Raw genomic sequence first — 17,943 nt, 5'->3', positions numbered from 1 at the left:
GCAAGCCAGGGACTAAAACTGAGTTGTATGACTGAGCCCACGAGGTATTACAGGACAAGAGGGAGGAGGGAGTGGATATACCTGATAAAAAGACATTCAAAGCTGAGTGTGTTTGCAACTGAGAGGGATCTGAAATCTAAGACTGAGGGCTAAGAAACACCAACCCCACCTCTAGACTCAAGAGGTGTGAGACAGTGCTACTCAAAGGCAGTAGCGTCTGTCCTAGGGAAGGGCTAGGTGTGTGAAAGCAGAGAAATTTCTCAAGTGAGGGACTGCTGACACATGACCATCAGTCCCAGAGGACACAATGAAAGGCTCTGAGTTTGCCTGGGAGGGTGTCAGAAAATCCAACTTAAGGAGCTCCTTTAAGACTGGTAAAACCTCAGGGACGAGGTGCACACCATTCATCCTAATGGTTCTCAGTCAGGTACGTGGGGAGGCCCTGACTGTGGAGTCGGGGGAAGGATGAGAGGTCTCAGAGGTGGAGGTCTGGAGTTCCCACTGGACTTCTGATGGCAGGACAGGGTGCTGGGCGGGGAAATGTAAACCGCAGCATAAGCAATGCAGCTGAGAGCCATCTCGCTACAGAGCACATGGACTTAGCACTGACTTGATAATTTGAAGAATTTGCAATTTCTCTATTTTTCACCTGACCTTTATGATTTAACTGGGTTGGAACGATGAATGCAAACAGGAGTAAATCCAGCCCTTGAAATATTGTACCTGAATGACAGTATCACAGCTATATAAATGAATTAAACCTTAAAAACCTACAAATTTCTGAAGATTTGTATCATAGCATCAGGCTGAAACTGATGTTGAAAACAGACTATTTGACCCATAGAGAACAGAGACAGTATTTACCAACAGAAATTTCAGAACACAGACAAGATTTCTATGAGCTCTAGGGAATACCATGTAAAACAGAGCTTCAATCAGGGGCAAATTTTTTGAGTTTTGAGGGAAAAAACCCGTGTACTCAGAAAAAACCAGGCAGATTACCTGTTATAATGCACTTCTGAAGAAGCACCCCCCCCCCAAATGCGTGGTATCCAAAGGAACTACCATGTCTGATGGGTCAGACAAGACGCTGAAAAGGCAGGGCCTGAAGCATCTTTAATGCTACAGCCCTTAGGAGAACTCACATGTGCACGTTTCTCTTTTAAGGAGAAAACCTGGATTTCAGAGTTTTTGGTTTTATTCTTTGGAAGTGTTGCAGTCAGTTCCCTTATAGGTGCTTGGTTGTACTTGTCCCCCAAGGGACCAGAGCAACTGCTACTTCCATCACAGGCCAACCTGCAGCTGAAAAGCAGAGTAGACACCCAGCAGGCTTCCACTATGTTCACTTGTCCATTCCGTCTCCTGGTTGTAGCACCTGAATTTTCCTTTGAGGAACCATTCCTCTATCCACTTCTGTATGAACCTCATCTTACGTAACAACTCCAAGTCTATCAGGGTAGCCTGTTCAAGGGACTCAAGGATGTGTAAACAGCCGGAGTTTTGCTACAACTACTGTGGAAGAGATGTTCCTTTCATTGCAGTGAGGCTGAGACATAGATCTAGACTTTGTGACCATCTTTGTAACCCCATTTGATTAGAACCAGAAAAAACAGAGCAAGAGACAGAGCCCTAATATCATTTCATCGACTAGGTTCCATATATGCCTTCTTGAGTGGCATTTGCCAAAATCCCCAAACAATCTGAGATGCATCTAAAAGTTCACCCAGTCTCCCCGCTACAAGTTCTGACTCCTAGGTCTGGTCTGGAGCCCAGTAGTCTGTGTTATTACAAAGGGAATGAGGTCACGTTTAACATTCCATTTGGGAACCACTGTGTAGGATGACTGGGAAAGCCAATCAATACTCTTTTTGGCTTAAACTGAGACTTTTTTGGTCTCTTGCAAAAAACAGTCTTTGTAAAGTAAAGGTCTTCTGAATACTGTAACTTTTCTGGAATTAACACATTTACTGATTTTTCATGGTTTTTAAAGATATTAAAAAGCCTTTTAACTTTAAAGGACAGTTTAAAACCTGCCAAGTATGAGACTTTAATGACTTAAGTTACTGATTAGTCATAAAAATCCATATGTAAAAAAATGCCTCAAATTAAGTCTTTTACAGTTGTATAACTAGACTTCCTTATATTCCTTAATACTGTGACAACGTTTGGCAACTTTCATCGATTTTATTGTCTTTAGCATTCTTCTGAAATTTCACAATCTCCTGTGTTTCTTCTAACGTTTAGAAGCCACATAGGTTAAGGGACCTTTGCTAATAGCCAAGCACAATGTTAACAACAGTTATTAGCTCAAAGAACTAAAAGGAAATAAAATGGTTTTCATTCACAATATGTAAGGCTAAATCCAAAACGTAGTTATTTGATAACAAGTACAAAAATGCTAAGACAAGCAACTTTACTGAATGGCATTAGTTTAAATCATAGTTCCTATGGCCTGTGTACGACCACTAACGTTTACATTCATTACACTTGTAACCAATGTTTAAAGGTATTCTCATGGCATATAATTACTCATTAACTTGAAGCCTGCTCTTCGCAAAATTCCTTGAAAATTCCTACACATATATAGATGTGAATAATTACAATTATCAACTTCACAATACACAGACTTCTTAGTCTACATTTTCTTCTAAGTTATGGATTTCTGGTCTTACACTGTTAAGTTTGAGGTTGCAGCATTTCCTGACAGCGTTTTACTCTGAAACTGAGTTTTCAGTTTCACATTCATTAAGTGATACTAATTGAGCTTTAATAATGGAATCATACCCTTTGAGTGTACTCTTCAGCAGTTTAAAAAATATAATACATGGAAAGAAAATGCATATGCTTTCAGTAAAAATAAAAACTCCACTGTTATTTAAATAAAATGACAATCATTGTAATTTTATAACAAATGGAATGATGCTCCAGTTGCAAAAAAAAAATAGTAATGTTAAATATAGACTACTGGTCTCTTTTATTAAACAGTATTGAAATGTTTCTTTGGACATAAATTTAAAATTTTCAACTATCTTTTTTAACCCCCATAATACCTAGCCCCCAAAATGAAATAAAAAATAAGCATACTTCTCCATAGTCTCACACTTTTCCTATACCTTGTATAGGTTATTTAATGGCAGCTTTTCCTGTAAAATGAGATCATCAGATACTCAAGTAAAATCCTACCTTATGATTGTAGTGAGCCCTCCACTTTATTCCTTTTCTCTCCTTTAAATTCAAACTAAGTATTTAAAAAACAAGGCCACTGTAGCTTTACAAGTAGGACTTGCTCACTCCTGAGAACATTTTCAAGTAAATCCCTACTTTTCAAATACTTTAAGAGATTCTGCTTATGGTACAAAGCATCTTCTCCACACTTTCTCAAAACAAAAAATCCTCACATTTATGAGAACAAGATAAAAGAGTAAATCCTAATTTTTACCTATAAAATAAGTCAATTAATAGCAAAGTTAGAAATGACTCTAGATTTCCTAGTTTCCTTCCCAGGTTTCATTTAGAAAGATAACAGTTAAAAAAATAAGAGCTTAAAAAAAATCCCGAAGATATAATTTCAAAAAGAAAAACGCAGCCACATCTTGTCGTCTTCTGTAGGTTAGAGGTAATAAAGACGATTTGACAGTGACAGATTTGGTTCTCTATGAATACTCTGGCCAACAAGGAAAGCCAGTTTGTGGGCATACTGGCAAGGAGCAGGAACACGAATGACACCCTTTAGTGGAAGAAAAAAAAAGGTTCTATTACTTTAAAAGTAACTTCTCTAAATTATAAATCTCAGTATTAACAGTAAAAGCCTTTGAAAACACAGCAATTCCATTTTAAACAGTGAATCTCACTGATGTGGATAAATATCAGTTAATAAAAAATACTTACTGGCCAGTTATAATAGACGTGACATAGCTTGTAAGTTAACCTCTGTATGTGGTCTGGCTTCAGGCCACTGCTGTCATAGATGACATTATAATGTGTGGGAGAAACACTACCACTTCTCACTGCCTGGCTCACGATAAAAAAATCATACCTGGAATTACATAAGAAAAAAACCACATGAGTATGAGGCTTATCTTTTTCAAAGCTAAAGTTAAGATGATTCAAGTTTCTTACAGTGGAAAGATCCTATATACTAATGTAGCCTAATCTTCTCAAAACATGTGCTTTCTTGAATTCAGAACTTGCTATTCGTGAACCGTTTTGGAATGCTTATGTGTGAAACAGTTTTAAGATACTACTTTTTTTTATATTTTAAATATGTATCATTGATGCCTAAGGGCATTAACAAATGTTTGACCTGGCTGCTAATTATGACAGTGCACGCTGTAACAGGCCATTGTTTCCACTCATCTGAGGGAGAAAGCTGAGTGGGAACAGATTCTAGAATCAAGAACCAAGCAGTGCAAACATTAAGGAATAGATAATCAGTTTTGTCGGGTTTTTTTTCATTTTTGGGGTACCAATTAAGTATCAATTCAGAGATGCTGTGATCCAGCCTGATAAAGATATTAAGAAATTTATTATGTCCCTTAAAATGAGACAAATTATAAAATCAGAATTGATCTACAACAGATTATAGTCATCTAGAAAAACGAGGCTTTCAGAAACATTAAATGATATGCCCAAAAGAACAGAGAAATCATAACAGAGCTAGAATCAAAACTTTAGTTCCCAACTTAAGCACCTTATTTAAAGTAGACTTCTCCAAGTATTTGAGTAGACTACTAGCTATTAAGTTTTAAAGAATATTGAGTAAAAAGTAATCAAGTTTTTTGACACTTTAAAATCCAACTTGGATTTCACTCAAATTGTTTTCAAAGGTTGTCTGCAGATCAGTGTTACACCTAAGCTTGGCTGTCAGAGTAGCAGCGCTGTTAGGCAGTCCCATGAGGCCATGCTGAGTGATCAGAGCCCTGCAGGAAATGAAGCTGTCAATCATCTCAGCCATTTCGTCCTCCCTCCCTCCGTGATCTTCCCTAAGAGGTCGGAATCCTTCTGACAACTCTTATCTGCCTGAGAAAAAGACAATCTAAGATAATGAATCTTGAAATAAATATTTCTATATACTGTCAGGTAACAGGACTAAGTAGATCTAAAATCTGTATTATCATTCATCTATATACATTTAGCATAGTAATGCCTCATTTACTTGAGTTTCATACAGGAGAAGCGCTACACATTTAAACTTTGCCCCTTAGGCTGACACTTTACCTTGATTAAAGCTGCCCTTTTTTAAAGGCTCCACAAATTTATGTGTAAAAACAGAAACTGTCCTACTCACTCTCATGAGGAGGGTGTTACTGTGGACTGACCAATGACTTGCCACCAGGAACATGGCTTCGTGCGCTGTACACCATCCCCCACAAAATGAAACTTGAGGAACCAAGCTTCACGACTTTGCAGTTGAACTGCTGTGTGCTGAGAGCGTGACCATTGCCCCAGAATGTTCTAGCTGGCTTTCTTATGGCAGAGTGCAGCTCACAGTTACATCGTGTTTACTCATGCATGCTTAGTCGCTCAGTCATGTTTGACTCTTTGTGACCCCATGGACTGTGGCCTGCCAGGCTCCTCTGCCCATGCAATTTTCCAGGCAACAACACTGGAGTGGGTTGCCATTTTCTACTCCAGGGGATCTCCCCGACCCAGAGAGCGAACTCATCTCTCTTGCGTATCCTGCATCGGCAGGTGGATTTTTACCACTGTGCCACCTGGGAGTCCCTAGTGTTTACTCAGAAGTCACTTTTCTCATCTGCAACTGTGTCTTTAGGTGGAATTTTCTAACCTGTGGATAACCAAGTACATTATGGATCTAAAAATTTTTATTGGAAAACAAGAATCTATGGGTGAGGTTACATAATTAAAAAAAAATGCCACAGGAATCTACAGCAGCAGTTCTTAAACTCTGTATGTATAGCTAAGGCCATAAATGATAACCCTCTTCCCTCAGAGAGAAACTGCACAGAAACCTCTGCTCACTATGTCAGACACTAAGTTCATACACCATAGGCATTATTAGGTCAAACTAATGAAAAGCATTAGTATTTATAAGAAATAAAGTACAAGAACTAAAAAGTAAATATGATAAAGGTAATAAAGCACAGAGGTTACGCTAAAAGACAAAGCAGAAAACAATCTTCATTTAATATGGAACTTACCATTCTGGTCTGGTAACCTCTACATCAATAACTGTTCCAGGAAGTGGATTCTGAAGTCTTCCTCCAGACTGAGCAAAAAATCTGGCATTGACACGTTTCTTCACCACAATTACCGTTAGTCTTGGGCTTAAGATGGTGATGAACGTAACTACATTTAGTCAGATTTTCAGGGCATTGAATCATTCATACATTCATACACTCCATTAAAAAAGAAATGCATCTCCCTCTTGGGTATATTATTTATCCAAGTTGTGAAGGAAGATTCCACAACTTGTAAGGACCCGGAGTTAGGACCAGGAATAAACTGCGAGTAGAAAATAAAATGGCAGGGTTATGTAGTTTTTTAATTATTAAACCGAGCATATAACATACCTAGCATACTAAAATGTTAAACCCAGCAGGTCTTTAAAGTTCAGTCTGAGACCCTTTTCAGCGGACATTTCCTACTACGTGGAAAGTAAGCGTGCTCAGTCGTGTCTGACTCTGAGGCCCCATGGACTGTAGCCTGCCAGGCTCCTCTGTCCGTGGGATTCTCCAGGCAAGAATGCTGGAATGGGGCGCCATTTCCTACTCCAGGAGCCCTTCCCCACCCATGGATAAAACCCATGTCTCTTGCGTCTCCTGCAGAAGCAGGCAGATTCTTGACCACTAGCAAGCACCACCTGGGAAGCCCGTGGAAAGTAAAATCTTTAACAAGTAAGCTAATTTGAGTAGTCTCAAAATCTATTCTGCTTTTCAAAATGACTGGCTGACGATGTATCAAGGATCTCTGTGTCTGTTTGTGTCTCACACTCAATCACTCCTCAGCTTATCCTTAGCAATATAAGAACATTCTCTGTCACCTTCTCCCTTCCCAACCCCATTCAGGTGGCTTCTTTCCTATGTCAAGACTAAACACTCCTCTCCCTCTGTGTCACATTAGATTCATTGCCTCTAACAAGCTTCTTGGCTCTCCTGAGGACAGCCCTTTAACTGGCAGGTCATATCGAGCTTGAATACCCTTTCAACCATCTCTTAAAGGTTCATTTCAAATTCACTGTCTGATACAATTACACTGTATACACATGTGCACGTGGGAATAAATGCATTAGAACATATTAAGCACTTAGTGCTATCATATAATAAGCATTTGATAAAAATTATGATTTTCAATATCTCAACTTTCCTCTGCTCTTTTTCTAGCTCTAACATTCGTTCCTTAAGAGCACAAATATACTTTATTCTAAAAACTGGAAAGCAGAGGACCTCATATGCAGTATGGACCTGCCTGGTAATGTTTGACTCAGGTGGGTAGTTCACAGTATACTGTCTAGACTAATGGTCCAGAAGATTCCAAACTGGGAACTTCCACTCGTTGCTAAACCTAACTGTGCTGCTTCATGGTAGCAGTAAGCAAATACACAAGGGATAGGAAAATGATTTTACTTCAGTAAACAGAGGACATTTTTAGAAATATCGCTATTTCCCCATGTAGAGCCACTGCTGCCCAGCAACAAGAGATCTGCATATTACAAAGCCACAGTCTCAGGAACCAAAAGACAAAGTAGATTTTAGTCCTGGGACATCTCAAGAAATGACTTAGCAAACGTGGTGATAGAAAGAAAGTAACAAGTATGTTGAAGTGACTTTTTGATTTGTTCTTAACCAAACATCCTAAATCAGCTAATCCATGACACACCTTTATAAAAAGCTAATTATCAACATTTCAATTCAAAAACAAATATTGAGGTTCTAAAGATAACAGCAAATATTAAAGTCCAAACTGCATTTCTTAAAAGTAAGGGGTAATTCTTGGATATTATTTTACTTTATATGCAACTCTAAACTTTTTTTAGATGAAGTACCTACTATATATTGAGAGGCTACTGGGTATTTTATGAAGTACACGGAACATTCTGGCATTTCTTTCAGCAGCCTTGGTGAGTTGCATCCCGTTTCACAGATGAAGGCGAAGCTGGGATCAACCTAACTGATTTTAGGACATATTGTCTTGATCACTAATTTCTGCAGCCCTCAAATAACAGCACAATTCATGATGTGAAATCTACTGCATGCAATGGTCTGTTATGTACCAGCACAAGCAATCAATTTAATCCTCCTTCCCTGCAACTTTCCTTTTTCTAAGGAAAAAAAAACAAATTAAGACTTACAAAACTTTACAAAGTAGAACAAAATACCAATGAAAAATATAAGCATTAAGAATTTTAAGAGGATAGGAAAGAATATTAACGTTCATTTATAAAATATTTTAAAATGCTATTGGCATTTTAATCTGAAACTCAGTTACTTCAAAAGAGATAAAAACATCCCTGACTTGCTCTGAGAACTTACTGGCATAATGATCACATTTTAAGAAACATTTAACACTCAGAGGGGTTCTTTCAGAATTTGGCCAAAAAAGACTTGGAAGCACCCTTCAATTTAGCTAGAAATAAGTCCTTAATGCTCATCCCATGGGCCACATAAATCACATGGAGCCCAGACACTGTCAAACGACTTTCAAGACCCTCCTTTTCTATAATGCTAACAAATGCTGCTGAAAAGGTTTGGCAAAAATAACCAGTCTTTAAATATGCATGAAGCAGAAGCAGAAATTAAGAAGAGGTGACAAGAATATACAGAAGAGCTGTACAAAAACCTCTTAATGACCCAGATAACCACGATGGTGTAGTCACTCACCTAGAGCCAGACATCTTGGAGTGTGAAGTAAAGTGGGCCTTAGGAAGCATTACTGTGTGTGAACAAAGCTCATAGAGGTGATGGAATTCCAGAGCTATTTCAATCCTACAAGATGACGCTGTGAAAGTGCTCCACTCAATATGCCAGCAAATTTGGAAAACTCAGCAGTGACCATGGGACTGGAAAAGGTCAGTTTTCATTCCAATCCCAAAGAAAGGCAATGACAAAGAAAGTTCAAATTATCATACAACTGCATTCATTTCACATGTTAGCAAGATTATGCTCAAAATCCTTCAAGCCAGGTTTGAACAGTACATGAACTGAGAACTTCCAGATGTACAAGCTGGATTTAGAAAAGGTAGAGGAACCAGAGATCAAACTGGATCCAGAGATCCTCTGGCTCAAAGAAAAAGTAAGAGAATTTAAAAAACAAACAAACAAACATCTACTTCTGCTTCATTGACTATGCTAAAACCTTTGACTGTGTGGATCAAAACAAACTGCGGAATATTCTTAAAGATGTGGGAATACCAGACCACCTGACCTATCTCCTGAGAAACCTGTATGCAGGTCAAGAAGCAACAGTTAGAACTGGACATGGAACAACAGACTGGTTCCAAATTGGGAAAGAGTACATCAAGGCTATGTATTGTTCATCCTGCTTATTTAACTTATATGCAGAGTACATCATGAGAAATGCTGGGCTGGATGACTCCCAAGCTGGAATTGAGATTGCTGGGAGAAATACAAACAACCTCAGATATGCAGATGATACCACTTTAATGGTAGAAAGTGAAGAGGAACTAAGAGTCTTCAGGTGAAGGTGAAAGAGGAGAGTGAAAAATCTGGCTTAAAAATCAACATTCAAAAAATATAGATCAGAGAATCCACTCCCATCACTTCATGGCAAAAAGATGGGGAAAAAGTGGAAATAATGTCAGATTTTGTTTTCTTGGGCTCCAAAATCACTGTGGATGGTGACTGTAGTCACAAAACTAAGTTGCTTGCTCCTTGGGAGAAAATCTATGACAAACCTAGAAAGCATAGTAAAAAGCAAAGACATTACTTTGCTGACAAAGGTCCATATATTCAAAGCTATGGTTTTTCCAGTAGTCATGTACGGATGTGAGAGTTGGATCATAAAGGCTGAGTGCCAAAGAATTGATGTTTTCAAACAGTAGTGCTGGAGAAGATTCTTGAGAGTCCCATGGACAGCAAGGAGATCAAATGAGTCAATCCTAAAGGAAATCAACCCTGAATATTCATTGGAAGGACTGGTGCTGAATTTGAAGCTCCAATACTCCAGCCACCTGATTCGAAGAGCCAACTTATTGGAAATGACCCTGATGCTGGGAAAGACTGAGGGCAAGAAGAGAAGGGGGTGACAGAGAATGAGATTGTTGGATGGCATCATCAACTCAACAGACATGAGTCTGAGTAAACTCTAGGATATAGTCAAAGAGAGGGAAGCCTGGTGTGCTGCAGTCCATGGGGTCATGAAGCGTCGGACATGATCTAGCAACTGAACAAATACGCGTGTGCAAGCACATACAAACATACCTCCTGGATATTCTAAGCATCTTTAAAAATCAACTCCACAAAATATATTATGCACTAAGCCCTTAATACAACAGTCCCTGATCTCAACTTGCTTACAATATGAGAAAGAAAACAGCAAAAAATTAAACAATGTAACTTATTAGAACAGCTATGTTGAGATGGCATGCAATTTACTGCTAGAGAGAACCCACAAATGACCTTGGTAGGAGAGCAAAGAAAAACCCAGTGTAGGTCTCAAAGGAGAGCCCGAGTAGCATTCAGTTATGAGTACAGCTCCCCTTGGCTGTACAGACCGCCTCAAAGGACAGAGGGTAACGGTCTCCTCCTAGGACACCAAACACACGCCCATCATCTACCCATCAATAACCGGTCCAGCTGAGTTCAAAGAAATTAAACAAGTATTTGTTGTACAAGGAGGTAGAGAAAGAGTATGTTAAGACTATCTGGAAGTTTTATTTCAACCAATGCTGTGGACGCCTGTGGCTGTATTGGGATAATCAGATCCTCATACTTCAAGGCTATAGGAGAGAAAAATGGCAGCGGCTGGTCAGTGAAGGTGTTTCCATGTGTCATTCCTTGAAGGAACTTCCACTCTACATTTCTAGCCTCTCCTCTACAAAACAGTCTCCATGAGACACCCACCACCCAACTCCTGCCATTACCTCAAGTCCTACTGCACCTAGAAGGTTAGGTTCTCACTTACCTTTCCACCTTATGACATTATTTTCAAAGATACAAAATGCAGTTTTATAAAAAGGAAATGCTTTACATGTCATATGCTTACTTGTAACCTCTACCAACAGATTTCAGGCAATCCAAAAACTGTGGTACTTCATAGTTCACCAGTGTTTTAAGCTGACCGTCTCCTACGCCATCCCGATACACAATAATTCGACTAGGCATGTATTCGTTGCAGCTATTCCAAGCCCTTAGGGCAGCTGAAAGCAAGCCAGAAAAGTTTTAAATACATTAACACAGAACAAAAAATATGTGCTTCTACCAAACTCCAGGCACAGGTTTTTTTGTTTTTTGTTTTCCCAGAAGCATAGCTTAAGATAACTTCTTAAAGCCTGGAGTTTGCAGGCCAGACTGAAACACAACAGGTGACTTACCTTGCAAGCAGACCTTAAGCCCATCTACTAGTTCTTGTCCTCTATCTTGAAACACACAGCGAGAGAACCAGCTATTCAGAGAAAAAATGACTGAGGTGAGAATACAACCATACAGAACTTTTTCACTTTTGAATTTTTCTATATCTATGCAATTTATTATCTTTAACTTCCTTGATGAAATCTTAAACAGAGGTAACATGATACAGGAAATCCCTCATAGACAAAGTTTTTTTTTTTTTTCATTATAAATCAATCCCATAATTCCATCACTGAGGAGGAAATAAAATTTCAGTTGTAATAGCCAGATATGCCTCCTAGGTTTACACCTCAATATACACAGAAGCATACTATTACTACTATACTCCTGGTAAAAGACACTCTTGTAAAAGATAAAATACCTTGAAATATGCCCAAGTATCAGTAATGCCAACACATCAATGCTTCAATTTTCATTCTTCCTATTCTTGGCAATTATATTAGTTCTAAGAAAAGCACTGAAAAATAATTTCAGTATGTTGATATACAAATGACTGGGTAAACTTGAGTGGGTTTTCCAAAATAAAGTTAACATGGAAACTTGAAATTACATTCAAAGTAATAAATTTACTAAAGAAGCTTTTATAAATTGTCACATTTAAAGAGATGCATCCTCTCACCAAATACAATTAATAAAATAACCTAGAATATAGTCTGACCACTACAGATTAAGGGCCAGTGAAGGACATTAAAAATGGTTAGAGTAGCTAATAACTGGTTTCTTTCCTATTTTATTGGATCTAACGTAAAAGAAACCAAGTTAAAGAATTAACACAATTCCGGTACTCCCCAGACACTGGCCCCTGCACTCATGTCCTGTTTGCCTATGTTCAGCACTTAACCTACGGCTATCAAAGCCCACTCACCGAGTCATCCCTTCATTGATGCTTGCCACAAATCCTGCAATTGACCTCCGTCCAGCTGTGGTATCATGGTAACAATCAATGCCAACTATCATCGCTAGCTTCAGCTTTAACAAGAACATCGTAATTTTAGATACAATGGAATGCCAATACAATAAAAATACATTTTTTAAAATAACAAAACATATCTACCAATTAAATCAAACTTACAGGCATATCAACCCTCCAAAGCTCTCCTCCCATCTTGCAGTTCATCTGCAGTGCAATCTTTGTAGCAATGGCCATGACAGTCTGTTGTTTGCCTAAGGTTCGGGCCACCACACACTGACTTGGAGTAGGGCAATCTGTACATAAGTATTTTTTAATAGCATCATATTTGTCTTTCCGATTACTTGATAACAGACAAACAACCTAAAAACAAACAAAATGTCCTCATTACAAAGAATTAGGAAACTGATAATTAAATTCAAAGAAGAAGAGAGGAAACTAAACCCACCTGTGATTCATAAACACATAATCGTTTACTGATATTAATACTTTACTAACCATCTCTGCCATGGAGCTAGTAAGTATGACATTAACATTTATATAATGCTCATTGAGAGTAACTGCGTGCTCAGCTGTGTCCAACTCTTTGCAACCCTTTGGATTGCAGCCCGTGGTTGGTGGGATTCTCCAGGCAAGAACACACTGGAGTGGACTGCCATTTCCTCCTCCAGGGGAGCTTCCTGTGCCTCCTGTGTTGCTTGCACTGCAGGCAGGTTCTTTACGGCTGAGCCATCAGGGACGCCCATAATGCTCATTACATTCAACTAAGTAATATATACTAAGAACGAAATCAAGTTAAGCAAACAATTCAAAACCGAGTATCATTAAAACTTTAGAAGTTAGTTAAATATGGTCTATTACCAGCTTGGAATAATTTAGAAGTTGGGAATAGGGCAAAATAAGTTAGTGATAACTTATAGGTGGACAAACAAAAGCGTTTCTAAAATGCTTACAATTTTCATTTACTCATGCCCTACCTAGAATCACGGCTTTTAAACTCTCAAAGCTCTGGCTTGGGAATATGATCAAACTATGAAATTTCCTAGAAGTTCATGGGCACTTCTGGGGACACTGAAGTGACTGATCTAAACAGACTCCTGTCCCAAATGGGGGTTAGTCAAAGGACACACATTTCCAGTTAAAAAGTAAGTTTTGAGAATTTAGTGTATAGCATGGTGATCACAGTTATACATACATTATATACTTGAAAGCTGCTAACAAAGTGGATCTTAAAGGTTATCACCACATATACAAAGAATTGCAATTAAGTGAGATGATGGAGATATTAACTAATGCTGCTGTGGTCATCATTTCACAATATATCAAATCATCACACTGTGCACTTTAAACTCTACACAATGTTAAATGTCAATTACATCATAAAAAAGGTGGAAAATTAACCAACTAATCCACCTACATTTGCCCAAATTCTCAGGATTCAAGTTTTGGAGCTGAATCCAACTCTAACTTACTGCTGTATTCCCCAATTTATAGCCCCAGGTTCTTATTTTTCTTGCCATAGCCCCCAATAAAATAATTTTCTTAGCCTTGGTGTCTCTATTATTTAAGACAACCTAATAGTACTCTGCCTGTGGCATTTAAGTATGAGACAAAGGACTAAAAGGAATCCATTAGAAGAGGCCAACTCATTTCTTAGGTTTAAAGCAATACAGGTGTATATTGTTTTTCATTAAATTTGTCTTTGCCACCTTATTAATTATATGTTAAGTGTAACTACAAATACACTAATTATACCACATGTGCTGAATAAGTACTGATTTCTACTCTTATGCCTTTTCTCCTCCCCACTCCCTCCCTGAAATTTTCTAGAATTAGAGCACTTGAGTCTGGGTAAATTTAAGATGGCTTTGTTTTCTTCCATCCCTTCCTTACCATTTGCAGTGCACAAGCTCCTAGGCACACAACTAAAGCCAGCATTAACTGAACTACCTCAGGAAGGTAAAATATGTATTTTGTGACTGGTGTGGAACCTAATTATCACATTTTTAACACTGAATTCAAGTTCAAAGGTTTGCCAATGCCCCGTTTACAACAATTGATTCCAGGTCAACTGCCTACATATCAACTAGCTACTTACTATCTGGGTATCTGACGTAACCTTTTGCTGTAAGACTCTTAAATAGGCTTCAGTTCTATCATCCACTTCAATCCTAGAATGGAAATACATAATCCAACATTCAGAAAAAATTAACCAAAAAAATGCACTATGTGTTAAAAGGTTCCCACAGATTATAACACAAGCAACACTTCTGGGTAAAATATGAAATAGAACACCAGGAGTAGCCATGTAGTCAAAAGGATTTCTAACACACCCAACAGCAATTGTTTGAGAAACAGTCCCTTCTTTGTCCCACTCATTCTTAGTGACTCAAACACATTTCTGTATTCCCCCTACAAGGAACTTTATCAGATCTTTAAATTGAGATAATCTCATGTTTTTAATAGTTTTTAACAGTTTGAGTTCCCACCTTTCAAATGACTATGAGTCAATTTTCAGAGTAGAAATGACTTGATAAACTTACATTATTGCTTTTTTCATTTGTATGCCCATGGCTGGTGTAACTTTAAATAGATTTTGTATCAACGAATTGGCTGCTTCATAATTTCTTCGAGTATAGATCAACAACCAGTTATCTAGTGGCTTAACACTAATTAATGGTGCACCTCTTGTTTCTTTTGACCAATCTGCAAATTGTGGATTGTAATCAAACTAGAAGAAAGTTCAGAGACATTGTAAATTCCATTGCAAGTTCTCAGGGATAAAGCCAAAAATTCTTCAATAATTCTCCCACAGCATAATCTAAATCTCAAAGTACTACTTTTAAATTTGAACTGCAGTCATAGACAAAATGCTCTAAGTGAGGAAAAAGAAAAATGTATTCAAAGGATTACAGCAATTTTATTTAAAATACATTCATATTAACAGCTGCCACTCAAGTGCTCACCTGCCTATAACAGTATCTTAAGCTGTAGCCCTTTTTTAATCTTTTATAAAATCTTACAAGGATAGGTGCTATTTACCTTATGATAAAGATATAAAAAAACAAGGCCTTGAAAGTTAAGCGACTTTATGACTGAGGTGTCAGATACTGAAGGCAAGCTATGAAAACATCTGCCAGTAACGCAGAAAGCTAACACATAACTCAAAGTACAGTGCCCTATATCTATCACAGAGGAAAAAGCCTGCTTTTTACATGTCCTACCCACCTCCCAAGCAACTCTTATTCAAGAATATATATTTACTACAAAGGATAATAAAGCAGTAGTAATTAAAACATTAAGCTACATGATTAGGTTGTTATCCATAGAACATTTCGAAAACCGAAAAGCACAACTTTTTATAAAGGGATTTTTAAAATTTTGGTACTTGTAGTGTTTCAATTACACAAAAACATATTTTAGAATACTTGCTTTCCTTTTCTAGAGATAAAAGATATTACAATATTTCATATATATATATATATCCATATATGTGTGTATGTGTGCAAATATATATATCCCTAAGAAACAAATGGTCCAGGCAAAAATGAAGCTAAATAAACTTGGACTTTTCCATGTAAAAGTTCACTGTAGTGGCATACAAAATATCAACCCAATTAGATACTTAAGAGACTTCTACTATACCTCAATTTAAAAAATTCAGGTTATTTAAAAAATTAAGCCACCTTTTATCTCAGTCTCATAGATGGTTTTGAAGACAAGCTACAGCCTTCGCCTTCTTAAATGTTCCCACATTTCCTCCTCCTGTATTCATATCAGTCGACAGAGGATGTGGGTCAGGGAAAAAGAGGAAAGGACTACACTAGCATGGAATTAGGTTATTCGTGCTTGCTTTATTGTGAATCTGAACAAAAACTGATTTCACTGACAACTTTTAAGAACTGCCTTACTGTTTTTCCACCTTGATGAATCTTTTCTGCTTGCAAAATTCTTCCTGAGAAGGACAGTAAGTTGGAGTCAAAGCTCAAACCCCAGTCTCGAAGCTCCCTTTGCACATTATCATCTCTGTAAATTTAACATATTTACTTATCACTAAATGTAAGGAAACAGCAAAAACCAATATACACAAGCAAATAGAGACCCACTGCAACCTATAACAAATGTCAGTGTTTCTTTCAGGATTGAAATACTGGTGAGAATGGTAGGAAACACAGAAATATAATGTTTTTCTCTTATTATGTCTATTTTCCCCTTCACAATATCCTTTAAGATTCTGATGCCCAAACTATCTCCTCCTCAAAGTAAACATAATGCTGTAACTTTCTATTTTATTATCTTTTTCTAACAGAATTAGAAATACCATGGGCTACAAGGTTTAACTTAAAGTGAAAGTCGCTCAGTCATGTCCGACTCTTTGCAACCCCATGTACAGTCCATGGAATTCTCCAGGCCAGAATACTGGAGTGCATAGCCTTTAGCCTTCTCCAGGGGATCTTCCCAACCCAGGGACTGAACCTAGATCTCTCGCATTGCAGGCAGATTCTTTACCAGCTGAGCCACAAGGGAAGCCCAAGAATACTGGAGTGGGTAACCTATCCCTTCTCCAGCAGATCTTCCCGACCCAGGAACTGAACCCAGATCTCCTGCACTGCAGGTGATTCTTCACCAACTGAGCTAATTATTCCCTGACAAATAGTAGCCTCACTTAGAAACACAAAGAACCCACCCCAAATACTGCAAATACAAATAAAAACAAAACTACTTTCTGTCATTCCCCCGAGAAAGTCACTCCTCCAAACCCACATAAAATAAAGAACTGAAAACATACCCCAGTAAAGTATAGATGACTTACTTATGAATATAATCAATCAGTCTTCCAACTTCACGCTGCCTCTGCTCTGGAGTTAGTCTTGTATGAACGGCCAAGTCTTTCATCACATTAAAATCATTACGCATTTTATCAGTTAAACCTTTAAACAGAATAAAACTATACCGTTAAAGAAACAAGAATCGTGTCTAACTACATGGAATGTCGGGTGGTGATGAGTGCAAGAATTCCCAGGAGACAAACCAGTTTTAAGGGTCAGGGAGGGGGGGAATGGGTGCGGTAAAGGAATGTTTAATGGCTTCTAGAACTGAAGGGGAGCTAAGCAGTGGCTTCACCCAGTGAAGACAAGTCAGCATACCTGTGAGGTAGCAGAGCTCAGGGATAAGCATGGCTGGGCCTGGCAATGTGCCGCCAGGGCCTCTCCTTCTCTTAGGCTGACTGACCAAAACTGGCTGTTTCAAGTCAGTGATTTCTTGGTTATATTGCTATTTAAGGGAAGAAAGATATCGTTGTTCACAGTAAATGCCTTTAGTAACATGTTAATGGACAAAAAAGTTTCACTTTTTAAAACTAAGCATATATGCTAATAGCAAGGCTAGTATCTGTTTCCAAGTAAAATATACTGTCTTTCTGGTCCTACTAAAATAGGTTGTGATTTATAGACTCATCCTTTCTCCTAAAAACTTAAGTGGTCA

At 38.0% G+C, this 17,943-nt stretch overlaps 1 protein-coding gene across 47 annotated transcripts in view; it reads right to left on the bottom strand.

Annotated features, from left to right (window-relative positions):
* Positions 1-2,164: 2,164 nt before the first annotated feature.
* PIWIL1 (piwi like RNA-mediated gene silencing 1) overlaps positions 2,165-17,943 on the bottom strand; it is a 38,768-nt gene continuing 22,989 nt past the window's right edge. For 20 of the 47 annotated variants that reach the window (XM_081543036.1, XM_081543029.1, XM_081543020.1 and 17 more), the window contains 12 exons: positions 17,607-17,733; positions 17,273-17,390; positions 16,371-16,485; positions 15,003-15,190; positions 14,558-14,630; positions 12,622-12,822; positions 12,415-12,518; positions 11,513-11,583; positions 11,185-11,338; positions 6,162-6,287; positions 3,889-4,036; positions 2,165-3,727 (listed from right to left, as the gene is read on the bottom strand). In XM_081543036.1, coding sequence (XP_081399162.1) covers positions 3,611-3,727; positions 3,889-4,036; positions 6,162-6,287; positions 11,185-11,338; positions 11,513-11,583; positions 12,415-12,518; positions 12,622-12,822; positions 14,558-14,630; positions 15,003-15,190; positions 16,371-16,485; positions 17,273-17,390; positions 17,607-17,733 — 1,542 coding nt within the window. In that variant the 3' untranslated portion in view covers positions 2,165-3,610. Of the gene's footprint in view, positions 3,753-3,851; positions 4,037-6,161; positions 6,288-11,184; positions 11,339-11,512; positions 11,584-12,414; positions 12,519-12,621; positions 12,823-14,557; positions 14,631-15,002; positions 15,191-16,370; positions 16,486-17,272; positions 17,391-17,606; positions 17,734-17,943 lie in introns of all 47 variants that reach the window. The other 27 variants (XM_081543056.1, XM_081543048.1, XM_081543051.1 and 24 more) reach the window with 4 other exon arrangements.

The sequence above is a fragment of the Giraffa tippelskirchi genome, chromosome 11, assembly GCF_054371585.1.
Source record: "Giraffa tippelskirchi isolate mGirTip1 chromosome 11, T2T-mGirTip1v1.2.pri, whole genome shotgun sequence".
NCBI classification, from domain to species: Eukaryota; Metazoa; Chordata; class Mammalia; order Artiodactyla; family Giraffidae; genus Giraffa; species Giraffa tippelskirchi.
Note: the sequence above shows the minus strand (reverse complement) of the source record. Positions and strands in the feature narration are given on the sequence as shown.